Below are 25,906 nucleotides of genomic sequence, written 5' to 3'. Positions count from 1 at the left end.
CTAATACGTGATGATACAAATTTTGCCGAGAAACCGCCTACTAATTGATATATTTGGTAAATTATTATATCTATTTGGACCTATTTGGATCTGTGTACAGTGCTTGTAACTTTACCTAGACTGGGCCAAATTTCTTATCATTTTGACGATTCCAGAACCTTGCAGTACACACCAATACTTATATGCTAGATGATCACCCTTTACTGATCGATTCCACAACGTTTCTTTCACAATGTAATCGCGTGGCCAGAACTAAACTGTATCTTTAATAATAATAGTTGCAGTTTATATAATTGCCTTTTTCACTGAATACAAAACACGTTGAGATACCAATCCATGATTCAGTGTTAGAGTGAAGAATATTTTTGTATCACTTCAAAGCCTTTGAAGTGATACATTACTCTTTAGGTTTTAAATCAGTGTCAATTCTGATTCATTTATATTCAATTCACAATTTTGCAATATCTTTATTTACTATATTTATATATGGTGAAAGGATTAAGAAACAATCCACCTATTCTGTTTTATAGTGTATATAAAGAATGAAATTTACCTAAATTATAAAAAAAAACTGATAAACTTTAAGCCATCCTTATTGTGATTTGTGCTATATGTTATTGTGTGAATGACCTGAGAACTCTGAATAATGTGTGGAGGTGGAAGAGAGAGAGAGAGAGGAGGGAGAGGGGGTGGGGCTGGAAAGAGAGCTGAAACATAGCGAGAGAGAAAAAAAGGAATAAAAAGTGTTTGGTCAAGTATATTAGAGAGACACAGAGAGAGAGAGAGAGAGATAAAAGAATGAGAAAATAGTCTACTGTCTTATGATTTTTGATATACAAGGTGGAGCGTATTGAAGCCATTGAATTGAGATTTGGAAAATATCTACAATTTGTTTTTAGGGAAGAGAAGAATATTTGAAAGTATATGTATTGAAAATAATATAAAAACTAATCGAATAACTTGATAAAAGAAGTAGTCTAAAGTAGAGTTTTGAGAAAGATGTAGAACAGAAAGTCGGAAAGGCATAGAAGAGAAACTGGATTTTGATCAAAGCCCTTTAAAAGTCATTTATGTTCCTGAGTTGGAGGAGGAAAACGGGTGTTTGTTTTTAATGAAAAAGAGGCATTGCGTCATTAATTGTTGGTTGAATAAATATAATGGTATTGTGTTGCCTAGACGAACGTGCAGAACGCCACGTAAAGCTAAGCTAATCGTGGTTGATCATAGGCCTTTGTGCAAGTCGTATATTTTGTGTGATAAAAAGTCCCGTGACAAAATCAAATATTTTATCAATAGATATACAATAATTTGTAACTTGCAAATTTACATAACAAACATAATTTGCGATTATTTGGTATAAATGAACTTTCGTAGAATAGACACCCTTATTAGAAGAAAAAAACTGAATATTCGGTGTTGTGTCGTCTTGGACAAGGACTAATCATTTAACATGACATTATCACAACATTATTCGAGCATACGGAGGGAAATTCATTTTACATGGTCGTTTGAGCTGACTCAATCAGGTTATCATGATTTTTCACGCTAGAATGTACCTTTCAATCCTTTCTGTGATTTGCTTGCTGTGTTTGTGTAGTTCAACATTCTCTGGGAATGCCAAGAAGAACAACAATGATGTTCACCGCTGTTTTTGTGAGGTAAGCTAAGGAAGCACAGCGTCGGTGATCGCGAGGCGTTTTTGGTGTGACTGGAACGGGGGACCTCGGGCATGCAATTAGATTGGTGATTGGGAGGTTTCATGGGCCATGGTGCTTCAGCTTCACGGGCTGCCAATTTTATTTGTAGATCTGATGTTAGACTGTCGACTGTGTATAAAATAGTTGATCATTTGTTGTGAATGGGTGTGAGGCATTGATGACATGCTTCTAGACATTTGATAACGACTCTTGATATTTTAACTGAACTGAACTGTTTTTGTTTTGTTTTTTTATTTCTTGGGGGATAGATCTAGACCCTATGTCCCTAGATCTATTATTAATTATATTAATAAAAAAGCTGGCTGCCCCACCCACGTCCACCCTTGGCCATGCCCTCCGCCAATTTGGAAAGAGTTCCATATGTACCCCCCGCTAAATATTATTACACTTTCTTTCTAGATCTATCTCTCATTGTCTAACCCTAACCCTAGTTTTCCATGTTTTATATACATGTAGGTCTACATGTAGATCTAGGTCTATTATATTGTTATTAGGTAGACTAGTCTAGTAGACTAGATCTAGACGATTTCACTCTGAAACATATCGATATATTTTTGTTCAATTTTAGTGGGGGGTACATATGGAACTCTAGCCTAAATGTAGGGTGTCTGATCGCGCACCCGATGTTGTGTGCTAAAATACCTCCCATAGAGATTGCACGCATCCCTATGCAGTCTACGTGCATTGCGCGACCATGAAAATTGGTCAATGATTTTATGAAAAAAATTGAAATTCAAACCTTTGGGGCTTGTGATCCTGAAGGTAAAACTCAATAAATGAGGTGTCATATGAAAGAGCAGGTTTTTCTCCATATTCCCCAAAGGGGCGCACCCCCGAAATTCTAAAAATATCTTGGTCAAAACAGCGATTTAAATGTTGTTTGCATCCTAGCTCCAAAATTTGCCACTTTCCTGAGCTGCGCCCCCCGGGCTTATGTCCGGCTAGACGTAAGGAAAATATGTATGCACTTATTTTTTCGCTAGCCCCAAGAGATCACTCGCCCCAACAGTTTAAAAATACCCTTCCCACATTTTTGGAATCAGCTAATTAGGGAGGCGTGAGCTCCGCTCAGTCCAAACCATGGTTACATCGCGTAACATGTGCGCTTATAGTGAATGAAAGTATGGATGGCCGTTCCCACCATAAACCCCGGAAGTGAATACACGTTATAGTCAATGGCAATATCGCGGAGACATCTCCGCGATATTGCCATTGACTATAACGTGCATTCACTTCCGGGTTTTTTGTGCGACGAACGCTAACCATACTAGTCAATGGCACGTGTCGCGGAGACAGCGTAGCTCAAGCTTGCAAGTCGCGCATTGGCTTAGCAGCATGCGTACGATATGCATACGCTTGCATATCGCGCGATACAGCTGTTTGGCTAAATTTAGCAAAACAACATCACTCTGCGTGGACGTCTTTTTCGTCGATTTTGACCAAAATGATATGAATATACCAGCATTTTGGAGGGGCTGTATCTTTTGATTGAAACATCGGTGAAGCTTCAAATTTGAAATGTATTATTCTGATTACACTTTTTATTCAAATATCAAACAAAAATGGTGAAAAACGATCCCAAATTGAAAATTGAAAAATTGTTCAGACACCCTAATACATGTAGTTTAAAGTTTTGCTTTCCATTTGTGTTGTATCACATTCCTGAACGCTTAATTTGTTTGTAATCATTTTTCTTTCTCTCATTCTATCTTGATTGTAGTCTACTGTCTTACTATTGTTTTGGGTCTTTTTAATTCTAAATAAATAGTATAAAAAGCTGGGCTAGAGTTTTAACTTTTAACTTCAAGCACATATAGATTTATTGGTATGATGGGGTTGTGTGTGTCTAGATGCTTAAAGGCTAATGTACATGTAAGTCCACTCCAAAAATAATTTGCTTTTAATAGATGCAGAAAAACAAGAGAAACAGAGCAAAAATAAATTGAGTAAATTGGATAACTAATAAGGATTAAGGAAGTTATGAATTTTTGAAAAAGTATGAAAAATATGGGACTTAGAAAATCACTTCATAAATTGCCAATTTGGTTCTCAGTTTGTGACGTCATTGCCTCACTATTTATCAATTGCTCTATATATTTTTATCCTATTAATTTCCCTTTTTATCCCCTAAAACTTGATTTCCCCATGCCTTTGCCAAGGTTATATGATTTGTATCATATTGCATGCATGACATATTTCACAAAATCTTTTATGAGCTTGATACTATTTTATGAATAATTGAATATTATATACTAAATCATAATCATTGATTTTTATACAAATAGTTTATCAAAGTTCACATTTTTCATGATTTTACTGAAAAGAATTAATCTGTATTAGTGCATCTACACAAAAACCTATTACCAGTAATATCAAACTTGGATGCTGGTGTGAGGAAGTAAGATTTTTAGCGGGAAAATTGGAAATTGATATTATCAATATAAAGAAAACATGTAGTGGATAGTAGGGCAATGTCATCACAGACTCATGATTGAGTTGCCAATTTTTCCTGTAATTTTCAAAGTTTTTCATTTCATTAAAAATGTATAACTTTCTTATTACTTATTAGTTATCCGATTTTGCTCAAACTTTTTTTGATTGGTGTGTCCGATTTTTCTGCTTCTATTAATTTTAAGTTGTTATTGGAAACGCCCCAATTTCAAAAAATGAAATGGAAGCTCTTTATTACCAATCATGTGAAAGAACATGTTTTGACTAATACATGATGGTAAAAAATTTGCAGGGAAACCGCCTACTAATTGATATATTTGGTAAATTAGTTTATCTATTGGACTCTGAGAGATAAACGCACATGTCATGCACGTGTGCATACCAGTAGTCCCATATACATCTTTCTGTGTACAGTGCTTGTAACTTTATGAAGACTGGGCCAAATATCTTATCATTTTGATGATTCCAGAACCTTGCAGTACACACCAATACTTACATGTATATGCTAGATGATCAACCTTTTCTGATCGATTCCACAATGTTTCTTTCACAATGCAATCGCATGACCATAACTGGTCTTTATCTTTAAACAACTTTTGCCTTCAGATTTAAAAAAAAAAAGTTTACATCAAAGAGCACTGCACTGACCATCATAAATATACATGTAGTCCGTTAAAATATTGTCTAACACAACTTTTATAAGATTTATTAAATATTGCAAATTCAAATTACCGGTACCACCTTACAGTATATCAACTTTAGGGATAACCGACCTGTCTTTGCTTTACTTGCTGTGCTTGTGTAGCTCGATATTTTCTAGGGATGTGTGTGTGTGTATAGTATAGTGTATTAAACCAATGTGAGCATTTATTATTACAAAGCATTCTGGAGTGTGATCTCAAAATTCAGTGTCACATTGAAACGCACAACAAAAGGAAAGGTCAATAACTCATTTTAAAAACAACGGGTCCAAGCTTTACGGATGTGACTTTACACACATTTGGTAGTGTTAGTTCATTGGTAGACTCAACAGGCTGAAGTAGGCCTTCTTGATTTTATTTGATTATTTACAATTAGGTCATAGGCATATAATGGCAAAAATTAACATGAGAATCAACTTTTGATGATTACTTCTTCTATTCTATAATTATTTTATGTAAACTTAGTCTTATAATTACATGGGTTGTCACAAATAGTAATGCTTTTGCCTTTTATAACATACTATGACGGCATACTAAAAAAACAGAAACTTTTATGAATTGCAAAGATTTTAGTTTTTTAATATGATGACTTCACAGCATGAAACTGTTGCAAATTATTGTGGACCACTTGCAAAAACTTACTAATACGCGAAAGTGTGTGGTTAAACAGATGAGGTGAAGGTTCATTGGAGATGTAAATATGTGATTTCTTGTCATATTTCCCCCTTTTATAGTTGAACGGTGTGGTTGATGACTGCACATGTAAGGTGGAGTCTGTGAGTGAGTTCAACAATATACGCCTCTTCCCACCTCTCAATAGCCTACTCAATAAGAATTACTTCAAGTTCTTCAAGGTAAGTGTTCACCATATGGCAAGGATTAAATTTCAAGATAAAAGTACACAGACCTGCAGGAGACATATGGTGGTTGCAAGCATAGTTCAAAAAGACAGTAATAAATTAAATAGGTATTTGACTGATTTGTAGTTAACAATTATAGCAGATTGAATGGAAAGTGTAAGGGAAATTGCTCTGATGAATTTGTTTTCTTGGTATTAAATTATTTTACATGTTTATTATGTATATTAAGAATTATGAAATCACTTTACCGTATTTGCTTTCCTCTTTGTATGATGTTTACATTGAAAGCTGTTTATTTTTTGGAGTTTACAACCTACTACAATTCTTCAGAGTACTTTTGATTTTTAGAGCATTATGTTTCTAAACATGACAGTCTAGATCATTTAGTGATATCTGAAGCATTTTCAATTTACGTGTACATACAGCACCTATTTACCATTTAGGGATACATTTAGGATTCATTTGGGGGGGGGGGGGTTGAGGAATGATCTGTTTTTCACTTTAGAAAGAAAGAAAATGCACACAGAGTCACACATCAAAAGAAACCAAATGGTACTTGGGTAAATCTGTAATAACAAAGCAGTTGCCCAGTCAGGAAAGTCAGGGACTTGTCAGTGTAATATTGAAGTGAGCAAGGCTGCCAAGTGTAACATCATTTTAAAGGTAGTAGTTAACACATTTTTTTTAGGTCATGAAAACAGTTTACCGGTAATTGTTATTGAATTTGTCCAAGAGTGAAAATTCCTGGAGATTGGAAGAAAAAAGTAGTAAGACAGAAACAAAAAACATTGTTCATTTCAATAAGAATTATAATAGGAATTCTGTATTTATCATGGTATGAACAAATCTAAAATTACAGATATCATCATGACAAGAGGAGTATTGTATATCAAAGATCATCACTTTATTGCTTCCTTAGCCATTTTTTACCTATTCTTCATCCACATATTTAAAATTAATAGTCTTTAATGGCTTTGCTGCATAAGCTTTACACCTTAAATCTGTCTACCATTTTTTACCTATTCTTCATCGACATATTTAAAATTAATAGTCTTTAATGGCTTTGCTGCATAAGCTTTACACCTTAAATCTGTCTACCATGTGAAGTAGTGTATGTACATGTTTATGAGAGACTGGCTTTCTGTCCTCCATGTAGACGATTGACAGTTAACTCATTTACTAGGCATCATGCTGTGAACTGTCTCGTTCTCTAATTGTTTGCCTACCACTTGAAACCTGTGGCCGTATGTTATTGGAAGCAGCCTCTGTTGGTGTTTTCAACTTTTCACCATGTACATTGTCATTGATAGGATCATAAGATGTTTTGTATTTAATTAACTAACTCTAGTTAAGTATTTAGGTTATTTTATGCATTTGCCAAATGGATTAGTTCACTCATATAAATAAATTTACTTTTTGATATGGAAATGCCTTACCTCTTACTCTGGCGAATGATGATTGTGCATTTTTTTTGGTGCAGATATCTGTGAATTGATGCAGTTGCTTGACCTTAGCATTCATTAATATTGTTTAAATTACTGCTAGAAACTTGTGACAATGAAATGTGACATTCCTAAATAATTAGAAAGCAATCAGGAAAAGAAGAGAAACAGAAAAGGAAAGTAATTTATAGTTATACACATATATTTTTATTTTGAAATCATAACAATATTTTTATTTGCACTGATTATTTCTCAACTACATCTTGTAGCAATGCTCTGTTTTCCTGATTCATTTGAAGCAAAACAACTGTGAAGGTAGGGTTCCCATATGGACAGAACCTACTGTACATGTTCAGTTATTTAACAGGAATGTCACCACACAAAAAATTTGAAAGAGACAAATTGATTTTGAAAATGCTGAGGGTCTTTTTTTTGTAAGTGGCCTTTTGCAAGTAATGAATCAAACAGTGCACCACTACAGACAGTCATCGTTTGTTTTGCAAACAATGTTGTTTATCATATACTCGCATTAAAATATGGCATTGTAGGGCATCGATCCATACCCAATAAAGAGTTAATATTTGCCTGTTCAATTTATTTCTGAATGTGATAGGTAAACCTCCATCGTCCGTGTCCATTCTGGGCTGATGATAGTCGCTGTGCCATGAAGGGATGTCATGTCTGCCCATGCTCACCAGTAAGCACACTCCCGTTTCTCACATCATCTCTCTCTCTCTCTCTCTCTCTCACTCTCTCTCTCTCTCTTGTTCTCTCTTTTCTTTAGAGTCCTTTACCTTATCATACCTGCCAACCCTCCCGCATTTTCCGGGATATTCCGCATTTCTGGATTTTTAGGACCCCACAATGCGGGAGATCCCGGATTTTCAAAATTTAGATTTTTTTTTTTTTTTAATTTTTTAAATTTTTTTTAAATTTTTTAAATTTTTTTTATATTTGTTGTTGCTTAAGCCAAATTAAGCTTGTTTTATCATATGCCGCGATGTGAGAGTTCACATATTGCGTGCGTTGAAGGGCTGCATGATTGAGCAGCGAATTTGTATTCGCTTTTTTGCACAGATTTACCGCGTATTGCCAGTTACACTGCCGCTGCATGTGTGAACGCCTGTTAAGGGTACAGATTTCTTATTTTCGAAGACATACCGTGCTAAAAATTCTTAATTCTCATTTTCAAATGTTGGCAGGTATGCCTTATTGGCTCCACACTAACTTTTTGTGAAGGGGATCTGAAATCAACTTTTTAAAGTTAGTGTGCATGTATACACCCTATCTGAAAAATTTGAAATTTCTGGGGTCCAGCGTTAGATTTTGGGACATTCAAGTGTCCTGGGTGCTGTTAGTGTTGAGCCCTGCGTTATATTACTCTTATCTCTCTCCTAATGTCAGCTTTCAGGCCTTAACTTTCAAGACTTCATACTTCTTATATACCTCTACATTTCAGGCTTTTAAATGGTATAGCAGGCATTTCAAGTCTGGATATCACACTTAACATATGGGGTTTTAAGATTTTATGGCATGCATTCTTTGATTTTACAATAATTTATTTTAGTGCTGATACCTTAGGAATACAATACTTTAATTTGGAGTGATCTCTCTCTCTCTCTCTTTCCACGGTAAATGAAACCTTCATACATGTCCTTACTCCACCTACAGGATGATTTACCATGTGGTTTGAAAGAAGAGTCGAATGAAAACAAGGTGAGTTCAGAGTTTTATCTACAATCATTACTACAATATTGATATGCAGACATATTTTTCATCCTGATAAGAATTAGATATCTGAAGTTAATGTAAATCAATGCTTAGATTAGATTCTGATTTTGTTTTCGTACAGTTTACTTTTGATGTACCCTGTGTATTAAGAAAACTTAAGTTTCAGTTTCAGTTTCAGTTCAGTTTATTTTCATATTTCACATGTTGTATAATACATCATTAATTTGCCATGTTACATTTTTGTAATCATTTTTGGATGCATTTATACAAACAAAAAGAACAATACATAGACTAAGTTAAATAAAGGAAGAAATATGATGGAGCCTAAAGAGAAAGCAATGCTTGTAGGTCATAGGCTCCGGAAGTTATAACAATGATATAGTCTTGTGTTTATTAAAACTTATTTTGAAGAAAAGATAAAGAATGTTCATATACTTAGCAATATTTGTATTACATTCTGAGATTCCATTTTTTAAACTTTTATATTAGAAATGTAATGTACTCTTCCTCATTTTCTACCAAGATATTTTTTATATTTATTTTCAAGAGCATACTTGATTACATTTTAATGACATGTATAAGCATTTGGCATTTTACATTCACCAAGAACAATTTTAAGAAGTTCAAATGTGTGTAAGGAAAAATACCTACATTAGAACTACAACTTGTGCAATTCTGAATCAAGAACTTGCACCCTTGTCTCACAGTATTCAGCTGACTCAAACAAGCCAGTAGATGAAACCGGTGATGAAGAAGAGGAGTGTAACAAGGAGAAGACGGAGGAAGACGAGGATCAATTAGGAGCTCTTGATACCACCATCAGCAGAGAGAATATGCTAGCCTTTGAGACATGGAAGACACACGACGATGCACAACTCAACTTTTGTGAAAAAGAAGGTTGGTGTTGGTGTGATCATTCTCTTTATTTCAAAGAAAGAAAGGAACTACAAAATGGAATGTTAATATTAGGCCTGAGTCAAACCGTTTAACCGACGGTTATCCGACCGCATTCATCAAAACCGTTTAGCATTTCTCGCTCCGGTTAACCGTTATTTGCATACATTTTGGAATGTGCTAATAGCCGATGATAAAGATAATCAAAGAAACCGCAGTGTAATATTACACCCTGGCCGCTGCGCGCTAGCTTTCTGGCAGCAGTAATCCCCATGAATGAATTTGTAAACAATAAAACAACCAGCCCCCTTCTCTCTTTTCTCACCCTCTTTATTCCCTTCTCTCTGCAATGTGTTCATCGCTCATGTACCTTTTCTTATTACTGCACTCTCAGCTCACAACTTTCTAAATATTTACACATTCGATGGTCAGTTCCTCTCACATCCCTTCTCCCCCGAGTCTCTCTCTCTCTCTCTCTCTCTCTCAATATTAATATCCATCCCTTGCCGACTCGCCCCCTAAAATAATGTTCATATATAAATAAAATACAAAAATATTGATAACAATAATAATTGAAGTTTTAGAAATATCAATCAACAAAGTCTTGGATATTATTTGTGAGTAATTTAAGTTTTTGAGCATTCTTCAATTCAGCCGATTAACACAGCCACCCTTTCTTACTTCGATCTTCACTCATGTCCCTGCCTCGTCCATGCAGGGACATGCAGGGACATGCTAGCCCATATGCTCTCTCAGTCACACACACATGTACACACAAACCTCCGGCGCCCAAATACACTGTACATACACAGATGGAGAGCTCATGCTTGTCACATGCACACATGTGGGCGTGGCTTCTTGACCTCCCACTGAACTGGGTACGGTGAAAGCACGCGCGGTCACCAACCTGTAATTTATGCTGGTATCAAACTCCACCCACATAGCTAGAGAACCTTCCTGATTGGTCACTAACTTGGATCAGCTCATTGCAGGGTGTGTCTTGGGTGTGTGTGATACACACTTCCACATAATTTCATATGGCAATGATACATGCAGGGAGCTCTCTCCCTGACCATGTGCAAACATTGCATTGCAAAGGCATATATAAACACGTCACAGATCAGCTAACTTCACAGAGTAACTTTGCAAGGTTAATCATGATATCAAATTCAGATGAGGAATAATAAGACATGTTTTATGTTGTTTATTACTGGTCTCTGTGTATCAGGATGACCCAATTTGTGCCATAGTCCGGGCTGGGAATGCTCAGCCCGACAGTCTGAAGACCAGCAGGGTTCCGAGCTACAGCACTATTAAAAATACTGTATTTTCACTTTTTGAGATTATTATTAAACGGTTAAACGAAACCGCCCGTATACTTTTAACGGTTAACCGTTTAGCACAAAAACCGTAATGACTCAGGCTTAGTTAATATTTTACTTTTAAAAAACAGGTCCATGAACCTTTGCTGGTTTGTGGCAGGTTGGTGTGCTTTTATAACCAGCAATAGGCTTGATTTGAAAGCTACTGTAGTATGCACATTAACATAACCATAACACTTCATGCATATAAAACAAATATGGTCATATTGGTTATTGATAGGCTGAAGAATCTTGGAATACAAGTGAATAGGGGAATGTGAGAATAAGTCTAGAATTAATGCAAATTGAAAACATTTGTAGATTTTTTTCTACTGGTATCAGAATATTTACCCTGTGGCTCGTGTGTAATGACAGAAATGTTCTACATTCTTTACTCTCTTCCAGATGAACACTCAGGTGACGTGGAGTACGTCGATTTATTACTGAACCCTGAGAGATACACAGGCTACAAAGGGACATCACCACATAGAATATGGAGTAGCATCTACAATGAAAACTGCTTCAGGTAAGTGAAAAATTCAAGTATATATCAAGATAGAGTTGTAGTTTCTATCCTTCAAGTATGATTAATTACAGGTATTTCCAAGGGGAGAAGTCTTTTTGGTGCTTCACTCGTGATTGGAAGGCAGATAATGGCTGTGAGAGATACAATAAATGTGATGTATATGTGTCTTTTAGATCTAGGTACTGGTCCTTGACTTTGTACTGTCATCAGAATCAGAAAGGGCAGCAATTATTGTTTTTCTTCTTAAATCGAACCTCTTTGATGATTGAGTGTAGTTCAAACATTTTGAAAATAAATATCAGCACCTTAAATTTCTAAATACAAATCGTATCTTTTTCATTTTCTTTTGGTCAAAGTCATGAGGGCTTTGATGAAATTCAAGGAGTGAATAAGTTTAGACCACACAAACATTACACTTTGTTTTTTCCTGTTTTGAATAACATGTAATGATTGATATGTCTGAAGTTTAAAGGCACACTGCCATACTTGTAGCTACTTGCTCCCTCTATATAGAAAACTTCCCTAATCGGTGCCTGTTGGTCCCCCATGATCCTCTTTTTCTTATGTTAAATGAGAGCTGAGTTAATGAGATAGCCACCTGTCACAGTGACCTCGATGGCTCTCTGTGTGGTCTAATTCCTTCTGGCCCAGTAGTGGTGACGATCTTTAAGACCTCAAGAAATAAGTACAATGTTTTAATTATCTGTAGGCTGTACTATCAAACTTGAATGTATTTGTGAAATGAAATTCTATTGCAGACCAGAAACTCCTGAGTCAACCGCAACCACTTATGAAAGTTTCCTCAGCAATAAGAAATTAAAAGGTAAGCGTCCTTATTTTCATTTTTATTTCATCATTTGATAATTGCTTCAATACAGCATTCATGTAGTGATCATTTAGTAAACAGGGGATGATGGGTGTAGCATTGTAGATTGTGAAAAGACATAAGCTTGCTCCTTTCTTATGTCAAGATTTTCTCATATATGTCGATGCTCAAAGGCACTTTTAAACATTTTCATTGAGATATCTTTATCTTAAAACAATTTAGCAAGCTTTTTTCTTCTGAAGTTTAAAATGTGTGTTAACAATAAAAACTTACCAGCTATATTTGTTTGTGTTCTGTGTCCATTTGGAAAAACACATGGAGACAAAGATCACAATTATTCATACATGTATCTGCAATTTCAAGAAAAAGATGTCATTGCACTAATGAGCCGTCCAAAGATCAAATGATTTTGACTTGTAACCCTCAAAATGTTAATCTATACCTTGAATGGAAAGTCATGGCTATGTTCCTCATGCGTTGATTGTTTCATTGTAGTGTAACTTCATTAGAGTTTATAATAAGAGATAACAACCCTCACATATTCATCCATATTATATTGCAAGGAGAAAAACATAAATTGTCTGCTGAGAGCCAGAAGGGCATTAACTTACAATTAAATACTTTAAGATGGATTTAGCACCCACCAAGCTCTCAACAGATGAAATAAGCCCTTGTGGTAGCTTAATGAGCTTTGCTATTAATCATACTTTGATCTATGTAATTAATGTGATTATAATGGGGAAATGATTCAGCTGCTGAAATTGGATGATGATGAGATTGTACATAATCTTGTGGGAGGTTGTGGCATTGGCATAACAAGTATAGATGAAGGAGGGGGGACAAAGGGAATAGGGAGTAGTCATAGACTCTGCAGAACCCGCTAGAAGGCACCATTATTCTAAACCTAAGGAAAAATGGCAGGATAATTGCAAAGTATCATTCTTCATTTCTCCTACCCCCTTGAATTGCTTCCCATAACTGTTTATAATATTTTTCAGTACAAATATGTCAAATAGTTAGATAGAACACTGTACCTTTAAGTTGTACAATTTCCTCTATCAAGTCCTTTCAAGATCTAAGATGTAACTTAAAAATCAACTGTCAAACCAGAAATGGTTCAGATATGCGAAAGTTTGATGCTGTGAATAATTGAATCAAAATTGACACAACTTTTAAGTTTTTGCAATTTGTCAATGTTTTTTTGCCTTGAAAATGGCCATCCTTAACAATTTGTGAAAGTTTTATGTCATGAAATGGTTGGTTTGACATTAAGTGTTATTTCACTATGCTGTGGGAATATTTTGATTTTCAATAAACATTAGAATTTAGTTGATAAACATTGTGTACCATATTTTGTTTGTCTTTTCCTGTTTTCCTCTCCCCTCCTACAATGTATATCACTGCTGCTTAATACCATTGTTAATTTGAATCCATCCCCAGCCTCCCAATACCTGAAAGGTAATTTTGTTTGGGGCATCATTATTTGCACCTACATGTAGCTTTGTTTCTTTCCTTTTTCAATTTATTTATTCATTATCATGCCATTTTGTTTGCTTTGTTTCCCTCCTCTGTCACAAATATGCATTGGGTTATACCTGCATGCATGCCTCATACTATATTATGTTTGCTTTTTATTGTCGCAATTTATTAATTTCATTTCATTTTCTCTTCTTGAAAATTACTCGCTTTTATGTTTGAATTACATTTTTTTTAATACTGACTCAGTTTTATTTTCTCAATTATTATGATATGGTCATATTAGCTTTGATATGTTCAATAAAATAAAGAAACATAATTATCAGTCTGTCACTTGTTTTAAAGAAGAAATTGATTGAAACCAAATGAAAATGAAATTGAGTGTAAAATCTATTGTCATTGTGGTAAGGTATGAGAAGTTTTGTTTTCATGCACTAAGCCATCTTTATACAAGTATCACAGGTGACAGTGATCGATGATCTGACTAAAGTGGATATTACAATGTTTTACTTTAGCCTTGCAATTTGTCATATTCATAGGTGCCTACATACAAGGATTGCCTGCTAGTTTCAAACTATGTTGCTCGGTCTGTTAAATTATTATCTCATTTCTGACAAGTCCTTTTTATTCTGTTACCTGATTATTCATCAGTTCTATATCTATGCTTGACATGGAATTATTGTTTGTCATTGCAATCTTTCCCATTTTCTCTCTAGTTCTTAGTATTTTCCCTTTTTAACTGTTGAAGGAGTAGTAATCCTACATCTACTACTTGTACTTCTAGTTCTGTGTCACCATTATTCCTACCTATTCCAGTTTTATTATTGTCAGCATTCCTACTTGTTCTTTTTCACTGATTTTGTTTATTTTGTCATGAGAGCTTGAGGATTTTTATACAGGAGATATTTTTTCTTTTTTTGTTCTCAAAGGTTACAGTATTTTATTTTTATGGATACACATTCATGAGGAATTTTACTTGTAATGTAAACTGTATTCAGAAGAATGTGATCTTTCAAATATTTTAGGTGTATGTAGGTAAATTATATTTCAAATGTATTGAGTTATAGATTCATTCACTCAATTCTAGGTTATGTTCAGACTATCCAAGGCACATATTTACACTGTCGTAACCTGCATGTGAATCGATCAAAGAATCTTTTAAAATGATGTAAACTTGAATGAGAAATGACAAAATGAAAAAGAGAAATCATTCAATTGAATCTTACTTTCTAAATTGAAAAATAATGTAAAAGCACATGCAGCAAGCTTGATTTTGTTAAATGCCTTAAATTAATTTCTATTTGGAATATGATAAGAATCAGATTTAGGCCATTACGCATTTAAACTGAATACAAAGAAAGGTCGCAATAAAGGAAGGGATGAGGAGGAAAATTGCACAGTACACAATCCTCCATGGCATAACATGCACAAGCTTTTTACATTCTTATTTAATTGATTTACGAGCATTTCTAGCTGCCTATGTTCATGTATGCTTATACTGTAGACTCTGTGATGAGCAAATTTCTATCATTTCAAATGAGTAATGTTTTGGTTAGAAATGAGTTTGCTGCAATATAATGTCAGACAGAACAAAGCATTGATTTAAAAATTTAAAGCGTTCAAATTTCTTTGCTCTTTGTTTTTATAACGTAAAGAAAGTCATAAAGAATATATGGCTAGAATGCTGTTCAAAAATAACTGATGTCATTTTTTCCCCCTGTGCACTAGGTTTCATATAATTTGCACTTAGTAACTTTATTTTTGGTTTTCCTCATGATATTTTGTTCCTTCTTTTTTTGTTGAAAATGTGAAAATTAGGGACACCAAACATTTCAAAAAAATCTTTGAATGTGCTGAAATAGCAGACCTTCACCAAGAGCTCTGGTGGGTCAATCAAGTAGTTCACTGCATCTCAGTGTGATGAAATGAATACACATCAGGCAATACAGGGAAGAAAAAAAAGATATACCAACACAAACATGCAAATAATAATGATTAGAAATAAAATATGTCTCACCAAGGAGGTATCTGTGCTTGAAGTCCATTATCTGAAATATTTTGTACATTCTATGACGAGGACTCCAAGGAGAGAGTTTGTTACCAACTCAGCCAATGTGGAATAACAGATTAAGATTTATTTTATTTAGAATTCCTTGGTTCTGGAATATCTTTTGGATTGATGGAACCATGCAAAGAATTCAAAGTTTGAGTGCCCATTTTGGTTTATCAAGGATCAATATTTTTCATGAGATGTTGCAAATGTAGATGAAAATACTATGAACAAACCTGTAAAAATCTTAACAGGCTTTGCTTTAGGTGAAGTCACTTGGAAAAGTCAAATTTCGAGAAAAATTATGACATTCTAGCATGACTGAGTGGTCATCCTCTATATCCCAAAGCTAGGATGTAAATTCTACAAGAAAAGAATCAAAGACTTTCTAACACAAACAAATTTGTTGTTTTAAACTGTAGAAAGTGCATTCACATTTCAATATCCTTTCCAGCTCTAAATACACCATTCATGCACTATCAAAGGTGATACATTGATTTAACCGTCTTTTTTTCTTCCTCCCCCTATTTAGATATGTGTCTAGAGAAGAGAGTCTTCTACCGTCTTATCTCTGGACTTCATAGCAGCATCAATATTCATCTCTGTGCCAAGTATCTGCTTTCAGGTAAGAAGCCAGCATTTCTTATTCAATTCTACCTTTCGTTCTCCCTCTATCCCCACAAACAAACTATTAGTTGGGGAATTTTGGTTTTTTTTTTGTTTTTTTTGTTGAAAATTTGTTATTATAGTACCTCAGATCATTAATTTTTGTAAAGAAAAATCCAAGAAAGTGTATACTTAAAGTCGTGATTATTGTTTATTTATGTATTAATTTATTAAGGAAATAAAAGGAAGGAAAAGAAGTTGGAAAAAAAGATTGGGGGCTATAAGAAATTAAAGCCACCCACTACAATAATACATGTATGTACACCACACAGAGTGCACCGTGTAAAACCATGTAAAAAGTCTGTATCAACGGTAGTTCATAATGAACTTGAAGCTAATTAGCCCCCTTATGATGGAGTCTGCATGCCGACATACCCTTAGGGCCCTGTCAGATGTTTGAGTTCAAACATTCATTCCGAAGCGTCATGCTGTTGTACAGGAAATGTGTTTCTGTATATAAAATGCTACTTTTGCTTGTAATTAAGGAATAGCGTGCTGAGATGGATAAGTTACAAGATAAATATAAAAAATTGAATTAATTTCATGATTTTGTATAACATGAATTCAATCAGAATTTTTGTTCTTATCACTTTTACTCAACGCGTAGCCAGGGGGGCGGTGGGGACAGTCGCCCCCAAAAAACGCCGCCCCCCCCCAAAAAAAAAAAAAAGAAGAAAGGAAGAGGACGAATTGTCTTCTTTCTCTAATAATTTAACGAAACGTCAAAGCTTCCGCGCTTCGGGCGGGCGGGAGGGAGGGGGGGGGGACTGGATTTAGATAAGGATTAAGAGTCGAGAACGGTACAATGAATCGTCTTCCTTCTCTAATAATTTATGAAACGTCAAAGCTTCACGCGTGTTTGGGGGAAACTGAATTCAGACAAGGATTAAGAGTCGTTTGAGAATGGTACAACGAATCGTCTTATTTCATTAATAATCTAATGAAACGTCAGAGCTTCCGGAGGAAGGGGAACTTGTTTCAACCAAGGATTAAGAGTCAAGGACGGTACAAGGAATCGTCTTCTTTCTCTAATGAAACGTCAAAAGAAACTGAATTTAGATAAGGATAAGAGTCGAGAACGGTCCAACGAATCGTCTTCTTTCTCTAATAATGCAATGAAACGTCAAAGCTTTCGCGCTCTGCACCCACTAGGGAGCGCGCTACGCGCTCGGTAAGTGATTCGCACGCTTCACGTGCTCACTACCGCCCCTCCTAAAATGAAATCCTGGCTCCGGGCGCAACATAGATGACAAAGTGCCAGCTATTTCCTCATTCTGGCATGTGGATCCATTCAAAATGTTATTGATAGCTTGAACTCTTTTTCTTGTATGAAATAGTAACAGACTATGAAATTACTCACAAAATATGACGAGTGGTTTTATAAAAGCAAATGATTTAACTGCAGCACTGAATTTGCTTCAGTTCACAAAGTCTGGTTTAGTAGTCACAAGGACATCTGGATGAAGAAAAAATAAATTGCATTATGAATATAAAGTTGCTCTATCTTTCCAGATTTTTTTTTAGTGAAATGATCAACTCTGCAGAAATGTATTGTCTGAAAGTTTTAAGGGGAAGAAGGAAAAAAAAGTTCATTCTTGTATCCTGAAAGGTAATTGAAGCATTAGCACAGTATCTTTTTTTTTTACTTTTTAAAATTTATCTCAAACAATTAATTTGGTATTTGATTGTGTATTTACAGAGGGTCTTTTTGAACAAGAACGGTGGGGGCGAAACATCGAGGAATTCCAGAGTCGATTTGATCCAGAAACAACAGACGGAGAAGGTCCCATCAGGCTTAAAAATCTTTATTTCACCTATTTGGTAGCCCTAAGAGCCATTGCAAAAGCCGCCCCAGTTTTGGAGAAAGAATTCTTTTATACAGGTAAATGCTTGCATCAGTTCAATATTTCGTCCTTGTTTTCACGAAGTGACGGTAGTGAGGAAAATCGTAACGCAAAGTGAATGCAATTTTTTTTCACTACCGTCACTTCGTGAAAACAGCGACGATTTGTATCACTCCTAAAGGAATAGTTTACAAATAGAATGTGATCAATTCAAATTATGCACTTCTTTCAAATATCTTATGATCAAACATTGCATTTAAATATGTATGCTCTATTTTCATCAACTCTATGCTGTTAACATTTTAAGTTTGTGGGAATTGGGGTGGCAAAGTTAGTTTTGTAAAAATGGATGAACATCTATACATCCTCGTAGATTTATGAGACAGTAACTCCTTTAGGTACATCCAGTCAAGTATGAAATAAGATGCACTACTTTAGTATTGCTAAAATGTGAATAAGTTTCCTCAGTCTAATCTTTCAACCTCGTCCCTCCTCCCCCTCCTTTTTTATAATTTTGTTTTCTTCACATTTTCAGGAGAACCAGTGGAAGATCAGGAGGTGCAAAGAATTGTGAAAGAAATCCTGAAAATAGCCAATTCATTTCCTGAACACTTTGATGAAAGTGCAATGTTTCAGGGAGACCAGCAACAGGCTTTACAACTCAGGGTAGGCTCAACAAATTCAGCTATTCAGTTAAATTTATGCAGCTTGATATGACGATTTGTCTATAGCTAATGTATTTTAGGCCCGGCCCGCAAGACTTATTTATCTTGTGTCTAATACGGTGTAGGCATCCTATGATGCATTTCCTCCTGTCAATGGGAAAATCCCCAGGGTAATAGGAATCCAACGTTCTGTGTATTCTCGCCGGCAACTGCAGGAGGCATACATTAGCAGGGACAGCTAAAACACTTGTTTACTTGTATTGTAGGTCCTAATTAAGTTATTAGTTGCCTCTGATTCTAAACAAAATCCTGGATTTAGCTCATGCTGCAATCATAATAGGTCACTGAGAAATGAATCCCATGACTTTTACAAGCCAATCGCATGTTTGATTATCAAGATATTTATGATCGAAATTCAAAATGTCAAAAACCGTTTTCCCAATATTTTTTTTAACACTCTACAGTCTATTGAGGAAAATGAGCATGGTAAAACCGGTCACTCAAAGATTTTCACTCTTTTGAAGCACTTCATGATAATTTTGAAGCTTCATTTTTTAAGGGCTTCAATATTACAACATATCACAGACACTGATAACACATAGGGTCATACATTTCAGATTTGTAAAACTGGAAACATTAATGCCTTTAACCCTATTTTAACTGGGCTATTTCAGACCAGGTTTTTACTGGGGGGGGGGGGGTCAATTTGACCCCCCCTAAGATCTCGGCCGTTTCACCGCCGATCACTGCAAAAATTTGCATGCATGTCAAGTGAAGTGTATAGAATACTATGGTAATTTCAAATTTTTGAAAAATTCACTCATTTGCTTATTTATGGTAATTTATGCAAATAAGGTCATCAAATTCACATTTCTGCCCATAAATCATAGATTATTCATGTTTATGTATTCTTTTTCACTACATATATTTATTAGACCATTTGGAATAATAATACAACACAAAAAATTGGAAGAGCCAGGTTATTCCTTATGTTATCTCTTGTTTTTATAATTTCTTATGTATTTTATTGTTTTTGTTGTTTTATTTCATTTATAACTACAATTCAACTATTTTGACCCCAAAACAAACATCTAAACTTTAAACAAGACTGAATAACCAATGTTTTATCTATTTTTAGGAAAAATGACTTTTACATATGTTTTGTACACAAATCACGAAAATGAGCGATTTTCGGGCTGACATGCAAAGACAAAAGGTCACATGACCTTGTAACCGTAGGTCCGATTTTCAAAAAAATCATTTTAAAAGATGCGTAAGACTCGAAAGTAAAAAGTCATGAAAGGAAAATTTTATATCTGCCGCGGTTTCGGAGTAGTTGCGAAATTTCTACAGGGGGGGGCGGGTCAAATTGACCCCCCCCCCCCCCCCAGTTAACATAGGTTTAAACTTTGAACTGCTGAATGGTTACTGTTAAAGGATTATTGTTCCCTGGCCTTCTAGCTTGTTTGCTGAAGTCATATCGTTTATTTCTGTCCATTACAGGAAGAATTCCGCACCCATTTCAGGAACATCTCAAGAATCATGGACTGTGTTGGATGTGACAAGTGTAAATTATGGGGAAAGCTACAGGTTAGTATGTGTACCACATGTCTAGATAACACTGCACTGTACTGCAGCTCATAATCACTTCATTTGTTGTTTGATTTGAGTCCTTATTCTCCTTAAGATTATTTGTTTCCTCTATTTTTGTGTTGTATTGTATTTCTTCTTTTCCATTATTTTTTTTCTTTATATTCTTCATTTGCTTTTGTTCCTTCTCTCTCTCTTTTTCCCCTTCTGATTCTTCTTGTTCTTGTTAAACTTTTGTTTCTTTTTCTACTTCTGTTTCTTGTTAAACTTCTGTTTCTTTTTCTACTTCTGTTTCTTTTACTACTTCTTTCTAGTTTTAGGTTCATTTCAGTGTCCTTCTACAAATAGATAATGTTTATTTGAGACAATTTTAATTCAATTTTAGTTTCTGGTTGGACAAACTTTTTGTATTATAGAAATGTAGTTTCAAATCTGAGAGTATTTAACCTAGCATAGAACAATTTAAGTGCAGTTTCTCAATAATTGAGCTACTATGAAATATGGTTAATTTTTACAACTCGTATGAGATCTCCCTTGATTACTGGTACATACAATATCTAACAAAATATCTACTTCTTTTTCTTTATCTTTGTATTCAGATCAAAGGTTTAGGAACAGCATTAAAGATTCTATTCACAGAGCAGGGTGTCGGTAAAAAATCAAAGCTGACACTAGACAGAGGGGAAATTGTTGCTTTATTCAACGTATTTGGAAAGTAAGTAGAATTCAAGCTGCTCTGCAATTCAAAGAGGAATTAAAACTACGTCTTTCAGGTGTTGGAGTGTAACGTAGCCGTTACATTGACTGCATGTCAATCTCTTTGTATTGCCTGCATAGATAATACTTTATTTTAATGATGATTATTCATATTAATTGACCATTTCAATCACTACATGCTGTTCAAAATATTGTGCATAATACAATAATGATAAAGTTAAATTTACATAGTGCATGATGAATATCAATGCCTGCTCCAGTGAGCTAGATTCCAGATGGATGACAGATTGGACAGATGTGATTCTTTGTTTAAAAAGCTGTGCTCCTATATTTTGCTTAACAACCTCATTGAGATGACTTCATGTTATTTTTTTTTAGTGTTGCTTGTTTGTATGTTTTTTTTTGTACCTAAACTGAATATTGTGCTGTTCTTGTGATTCATCTACAGGTTATCAGGTAGTATAGTAGAAATTGAAGAGTTTCAGGAGCTCCTCTCACAAGACAAACCATCTGCACCAAAGAAGATGCCTGGCTTCTTATGACATCCACACAACTCATGAGAGATTTTTTTTTGTGATGTAAATACTTCTTTTTCCAGAGAAATTATTTTTTCTTGCCTTTTGCGGTCACAAGATTATTTAAATTATCTGAACAGGGAAAAAAACACATCAAAACATAGATGAATATTGCAGGTCATGCGCAATTTAATCTGTGCAATTACATAGTTTATGTGGCAATTACATGATCAGATGTATAACATTTTTAAGGGTAAGGGTAGAAACAACAAAGTGATTGGTTATAACTTTCTAATATTTTTTTTCATGTCGTTATTTTTCCACTGCATTTCAAGTAGAGCATTTTTTATTTATTTTTTTTACTCATGTGTGTTAGATGTAGACATTCTCAAGTCTCTACTTTGAATGGGGCCAAAGGTTTTAGACAATATACTTGTCATTTGCATTCAAAAGGTTCAGAGGTACAGATGAATAATTGAGATGTATATAATGCTATCATAGGTTATGTCTTTGCATCTCTAAGTAACTTGTTGTGTATAGTTGCATTTCCTTAAGACATAAACACATACAATCTGTAAAAAACAATAGTCATTTTCATTTTAAGCAAGAGCAAACATTCCCTTTCTTTTCTTATTTCTGCCGTTTTATTAGTTCCTATAATTCTTTACTGTGTGTGTTTGTACATTATCCTTTTTATGGTATTTGTGCTTTGGCTGACCTTGGCTGTTCTATAATTATTCATCTTTTTTAGCTGATAGGTTGGCATTCCTTCAACAATTTAATAGTAATAATGATTCTGATTGTTGTTTATAATGCATTCATATCCATCCCAAGTAAAGTACTACCAGTACCCTGACTTTTGCCAAACTGCCATAAGGCAATGAAAACATGCAATGAATATTTTTTTTTTTTTACCATTGGGGTTAATTTATTTTGTTGTAGAGTATTCACACAGTCTACTTTGTTTTCCCTTTGCCTTTACAGTTATTAATCTATTTATGTTTTGTATATACTTTTTCCAACTATGTATATGTAGTTTTGGTTGTGATATTGCACCATGTAATTCAGAGGGAACTTGTATCATACTTTTAATTAATCTTGTTTTCTTTATTTTATAACTAATGATTGAGTAAGTTAAAACAGTTGTAAAGTTCTATGATATAAGCTGTAATAAATATGTTTTAATTGTACCAAACCCGAAGAGGAATTTGCAACTGTGGGTTCACAAATGTATTGATCTTGATGGCAGGCGTTCCATGTCGGTATACTGTCTTCAAAATAAAAGCTTCAATTATTACTTGTGGAAAGAGATATTGCAGTTTAAACTTACTCTCAGTAAACAGTTGAACAGCTTGTTGAGTAGATTAGTTGACGCACGCATATGCACTTGCACAGAATAGGGTGCGCTTAGAGTTAGAACCCAAGTCGGATTGGGTTTCGTTGGTGCTGTTTATTTTCTTCATACTCTTTAACCATTAACCTATAGAATGCCAGGTTAAGTTTTTTGAGGTTGATTTTATACTTTCTACCTATCCAGAAATTAAAGTGATTGTTACATTTTAAGTATTATTTAGCATGAAGTGTTCACCACACACATGTAAAAGGATATGTGGATGTTGATATGCATTATTAGATATTTATTTCATATAAGTTTGTTTACATTTTTTGCAAATTTTTGTTGGATTAATGTTCAACACTGTTTATATCAAAATTATTTGATTGGATTTATGTGATACTTTCTTTCTCTTTGTTTTTCATTGAATATTGTTTGTCTTTCTGCAATATGAATATCCAAGTTCACAAATTTGTTTCTTAAAAAAACGAAGTTAGAACAATCCATTTCTTGGCAATTCTCCCAATTATGAAATCAATTAAAAAAGGTTATGTATCAAAATTAAATATCAAGTATGTACTTGGGTAAAATGCTGCATACACAATATTTTACAACAAATTGTTTATAGTTTAATCCAGAATTCTTTGGTATTCTAGTCCAACTAGAATTGAATGATACAACAATATACAAGCATGAGAAATTATTTATTTCTTAAGATTTCTATGCATTCATCCCGTTTTCTTCTTGTTAGTTTAAATATTGGAATAAACATTTGTTTTAATTTAACATTACTTTACCCAAATAGAAAAATGTTAGCCTGTTTTAGTTTGGAAAGATGTTTGTATTATGTGTATTGCATAAGTTTATTTATTGATAAAAAAGCAGCCATTAAATTTTGTCTGCTCTTTTATTTTATGAATAGACAGTTTATTCTTCTTAATTTCCTTTGTTTTACCTTATTTTTATCAGATGAATCAATCGGGTATATAATTAATCTTGTATTAAATAATGTAGCACATTATAGTTACAATTACTAATAATGTACATGTATTGGTATACATATTTGTTTCATTTACATTTTAAATTATTGATTGAATATATGTATATGTATTTCAGAATTATTGATTCAATTCAGGGTTCAAAAGTATACATGAAACATGTGAAGTGAAATCCAAGTTGATCTGAAGGACAGAAAATTAAGAGAAGCAGATTGGTAAAAGTTTAAAGGAACTTTGTAATGACTACAAATGCACAAGGGATTTCAAATACCCATTATAGCAGTGTGTATTTTTTCAGTTATTCCTCATATTTTAAGTGAGGGGATGGGACTCAATTTGAAGAGAAAAAGTGTAGGTAGGCTGAAAGTGAAAGATGACTTTCATTCCTGTCTATTGATCTACAACATTCCTTACCAAAAATGTATAAGTAATATACAGTGCGTCCCAGAAAAAACGAAACGGAGGATTAACAATGTTTTATCATAACTTAATCACAATTATAATTAATAAATGACACATATTGGTAAAGCTTAGATCCTCCTCTTTCATGTTATGCATCATACGAGTTGCATCAAATGAAAGAGGAGGATCATTATGATTGTGATTAAGTTATGATAAAACATCGATAATTCTCGGTTCCGTTTTTTCTGGGACGCACTGTATAAATCAAGCTATTCTTGGCATGATGTAATGTATTTTAGCATGGCATGGGCACAGCCATTCTCTTGATAATGTGACGTACCTGGCAAACTTGTTCATGTATCGTGCACAAAGCTCTAGTAGGAACACATTTTAATGCATTAAAAATCCCAATACTTTTCAATGAGGGGGGGGGGGGATCATATTTGGTTAAAAATATGTAATAAGAGAAAAGCTGTAACTCATTTATTTAACAAAAAACATGAAAATATAGCTGTTGAGAAATCTATATCATTTATGTGAAACTTTCACTCAAGAATAGCAACAACTTATTTATGCAAGATGCATTCCGACATATAGTACATAAGATAATAGCAGGTGAATGATATATTTCATCACCACACACTTGTGGGAAGAAAGCATCCATAAATTTGAATATGTTTACTTGATAAATAACTTGCCTTAGAACGTCACATTATCAATTAAAATAGAGATGCCCATGTCTTGCCGAGAAAAATTACATTATGCCAAGAAACTCTTGCTTTATATCCCTCTCATACACTTAGATGGGGAATCTGGTAGATTAATAGGCAAGCATAAATAAATCTCTCTTGGGGTAATGTTTCCTTTAAAGTGTCCATACACTGTAGATGTTATCTGTGTCAATTATTAATGTACATGTGAAGATGCAGTTTCACTGGAAGACCAATTTATTTCTTTACAAATATTGAGTAATTAATTGAACTATTCACTGAATGAAGGTAAAATTCAACCTTGTATTTGATATATGAGCTAACAAGACCAAACAAACCAACATATAAGTGTAGAGTGTTTCTTTTCTTGTGTAGTGTTTTAAAAATTTGTATAATGTGCTTATGCATCTGCCTGGTATCAAATAGCTTC

At 34.2% G+C, this 25,906-nt stretch overlaps 1 protein-coding gene across 1 annotated transcript; it reads left to right on the top strand.

Annotated features, from left to right (window-relative positions):
- The first annotated feature begins 1,320 nt into the window (after nt 1–1,320).
- On the top strand, nt 1,321–24,778 carry LOC592215 (ERO1-like protein alpha). The gene is made up of 13 exons (XM_030998760.1): nt 1,321–1,658; nt 5,605–5,724; nt 7,786–7,869; nt 8,844–8,888; nt 9,611–9,800; nt 11,564–11,684; nt 12,443–12,507; nt 16,569–16,661; nt 18,402–18,584; nt 19,082–19,212; nt 20,715–20,801; nt 21,401–21,516; nt 21,967–24,778. The coding sequence occupies exons 1-13, from the start codon at nt 1,533–1,535 to the stop codon at nt 22,058–22,060; spliced, it is 1,455 nt and encodes a 484-aa protein (XP_030854620.1). The 5' UTR covers nt 1,321–1,532; the 3' UTR covers nt 22,061–24,778.
- The last annotated feature ends 1,128 nt before the right edge of the window (nt 24,779–25,906 follow it).

This window comes from Strongylocentrotus purpuratus, unplaced genomic scaffold (assembly GCF_000002235.5).
Source record: "Strongylocentrotus purpuratus isolate Spur 01 unplaced genomic scaffold, Spur_5.0 spur5_scaffold_5, whole genome shotgun sequence".
Lineage (NCBI taxonomy): Eukaryota > Metazoa > Echinodermata > Echinoidea > Camarodonta > Strongylocentrotidae > Strongylocentrotus > Strongylocentrotus purpuratus.
Note: the sequence above shows the minus strand (reverse complement) of the source record. Positions and strands in the feature narration are given on the sequence as shown.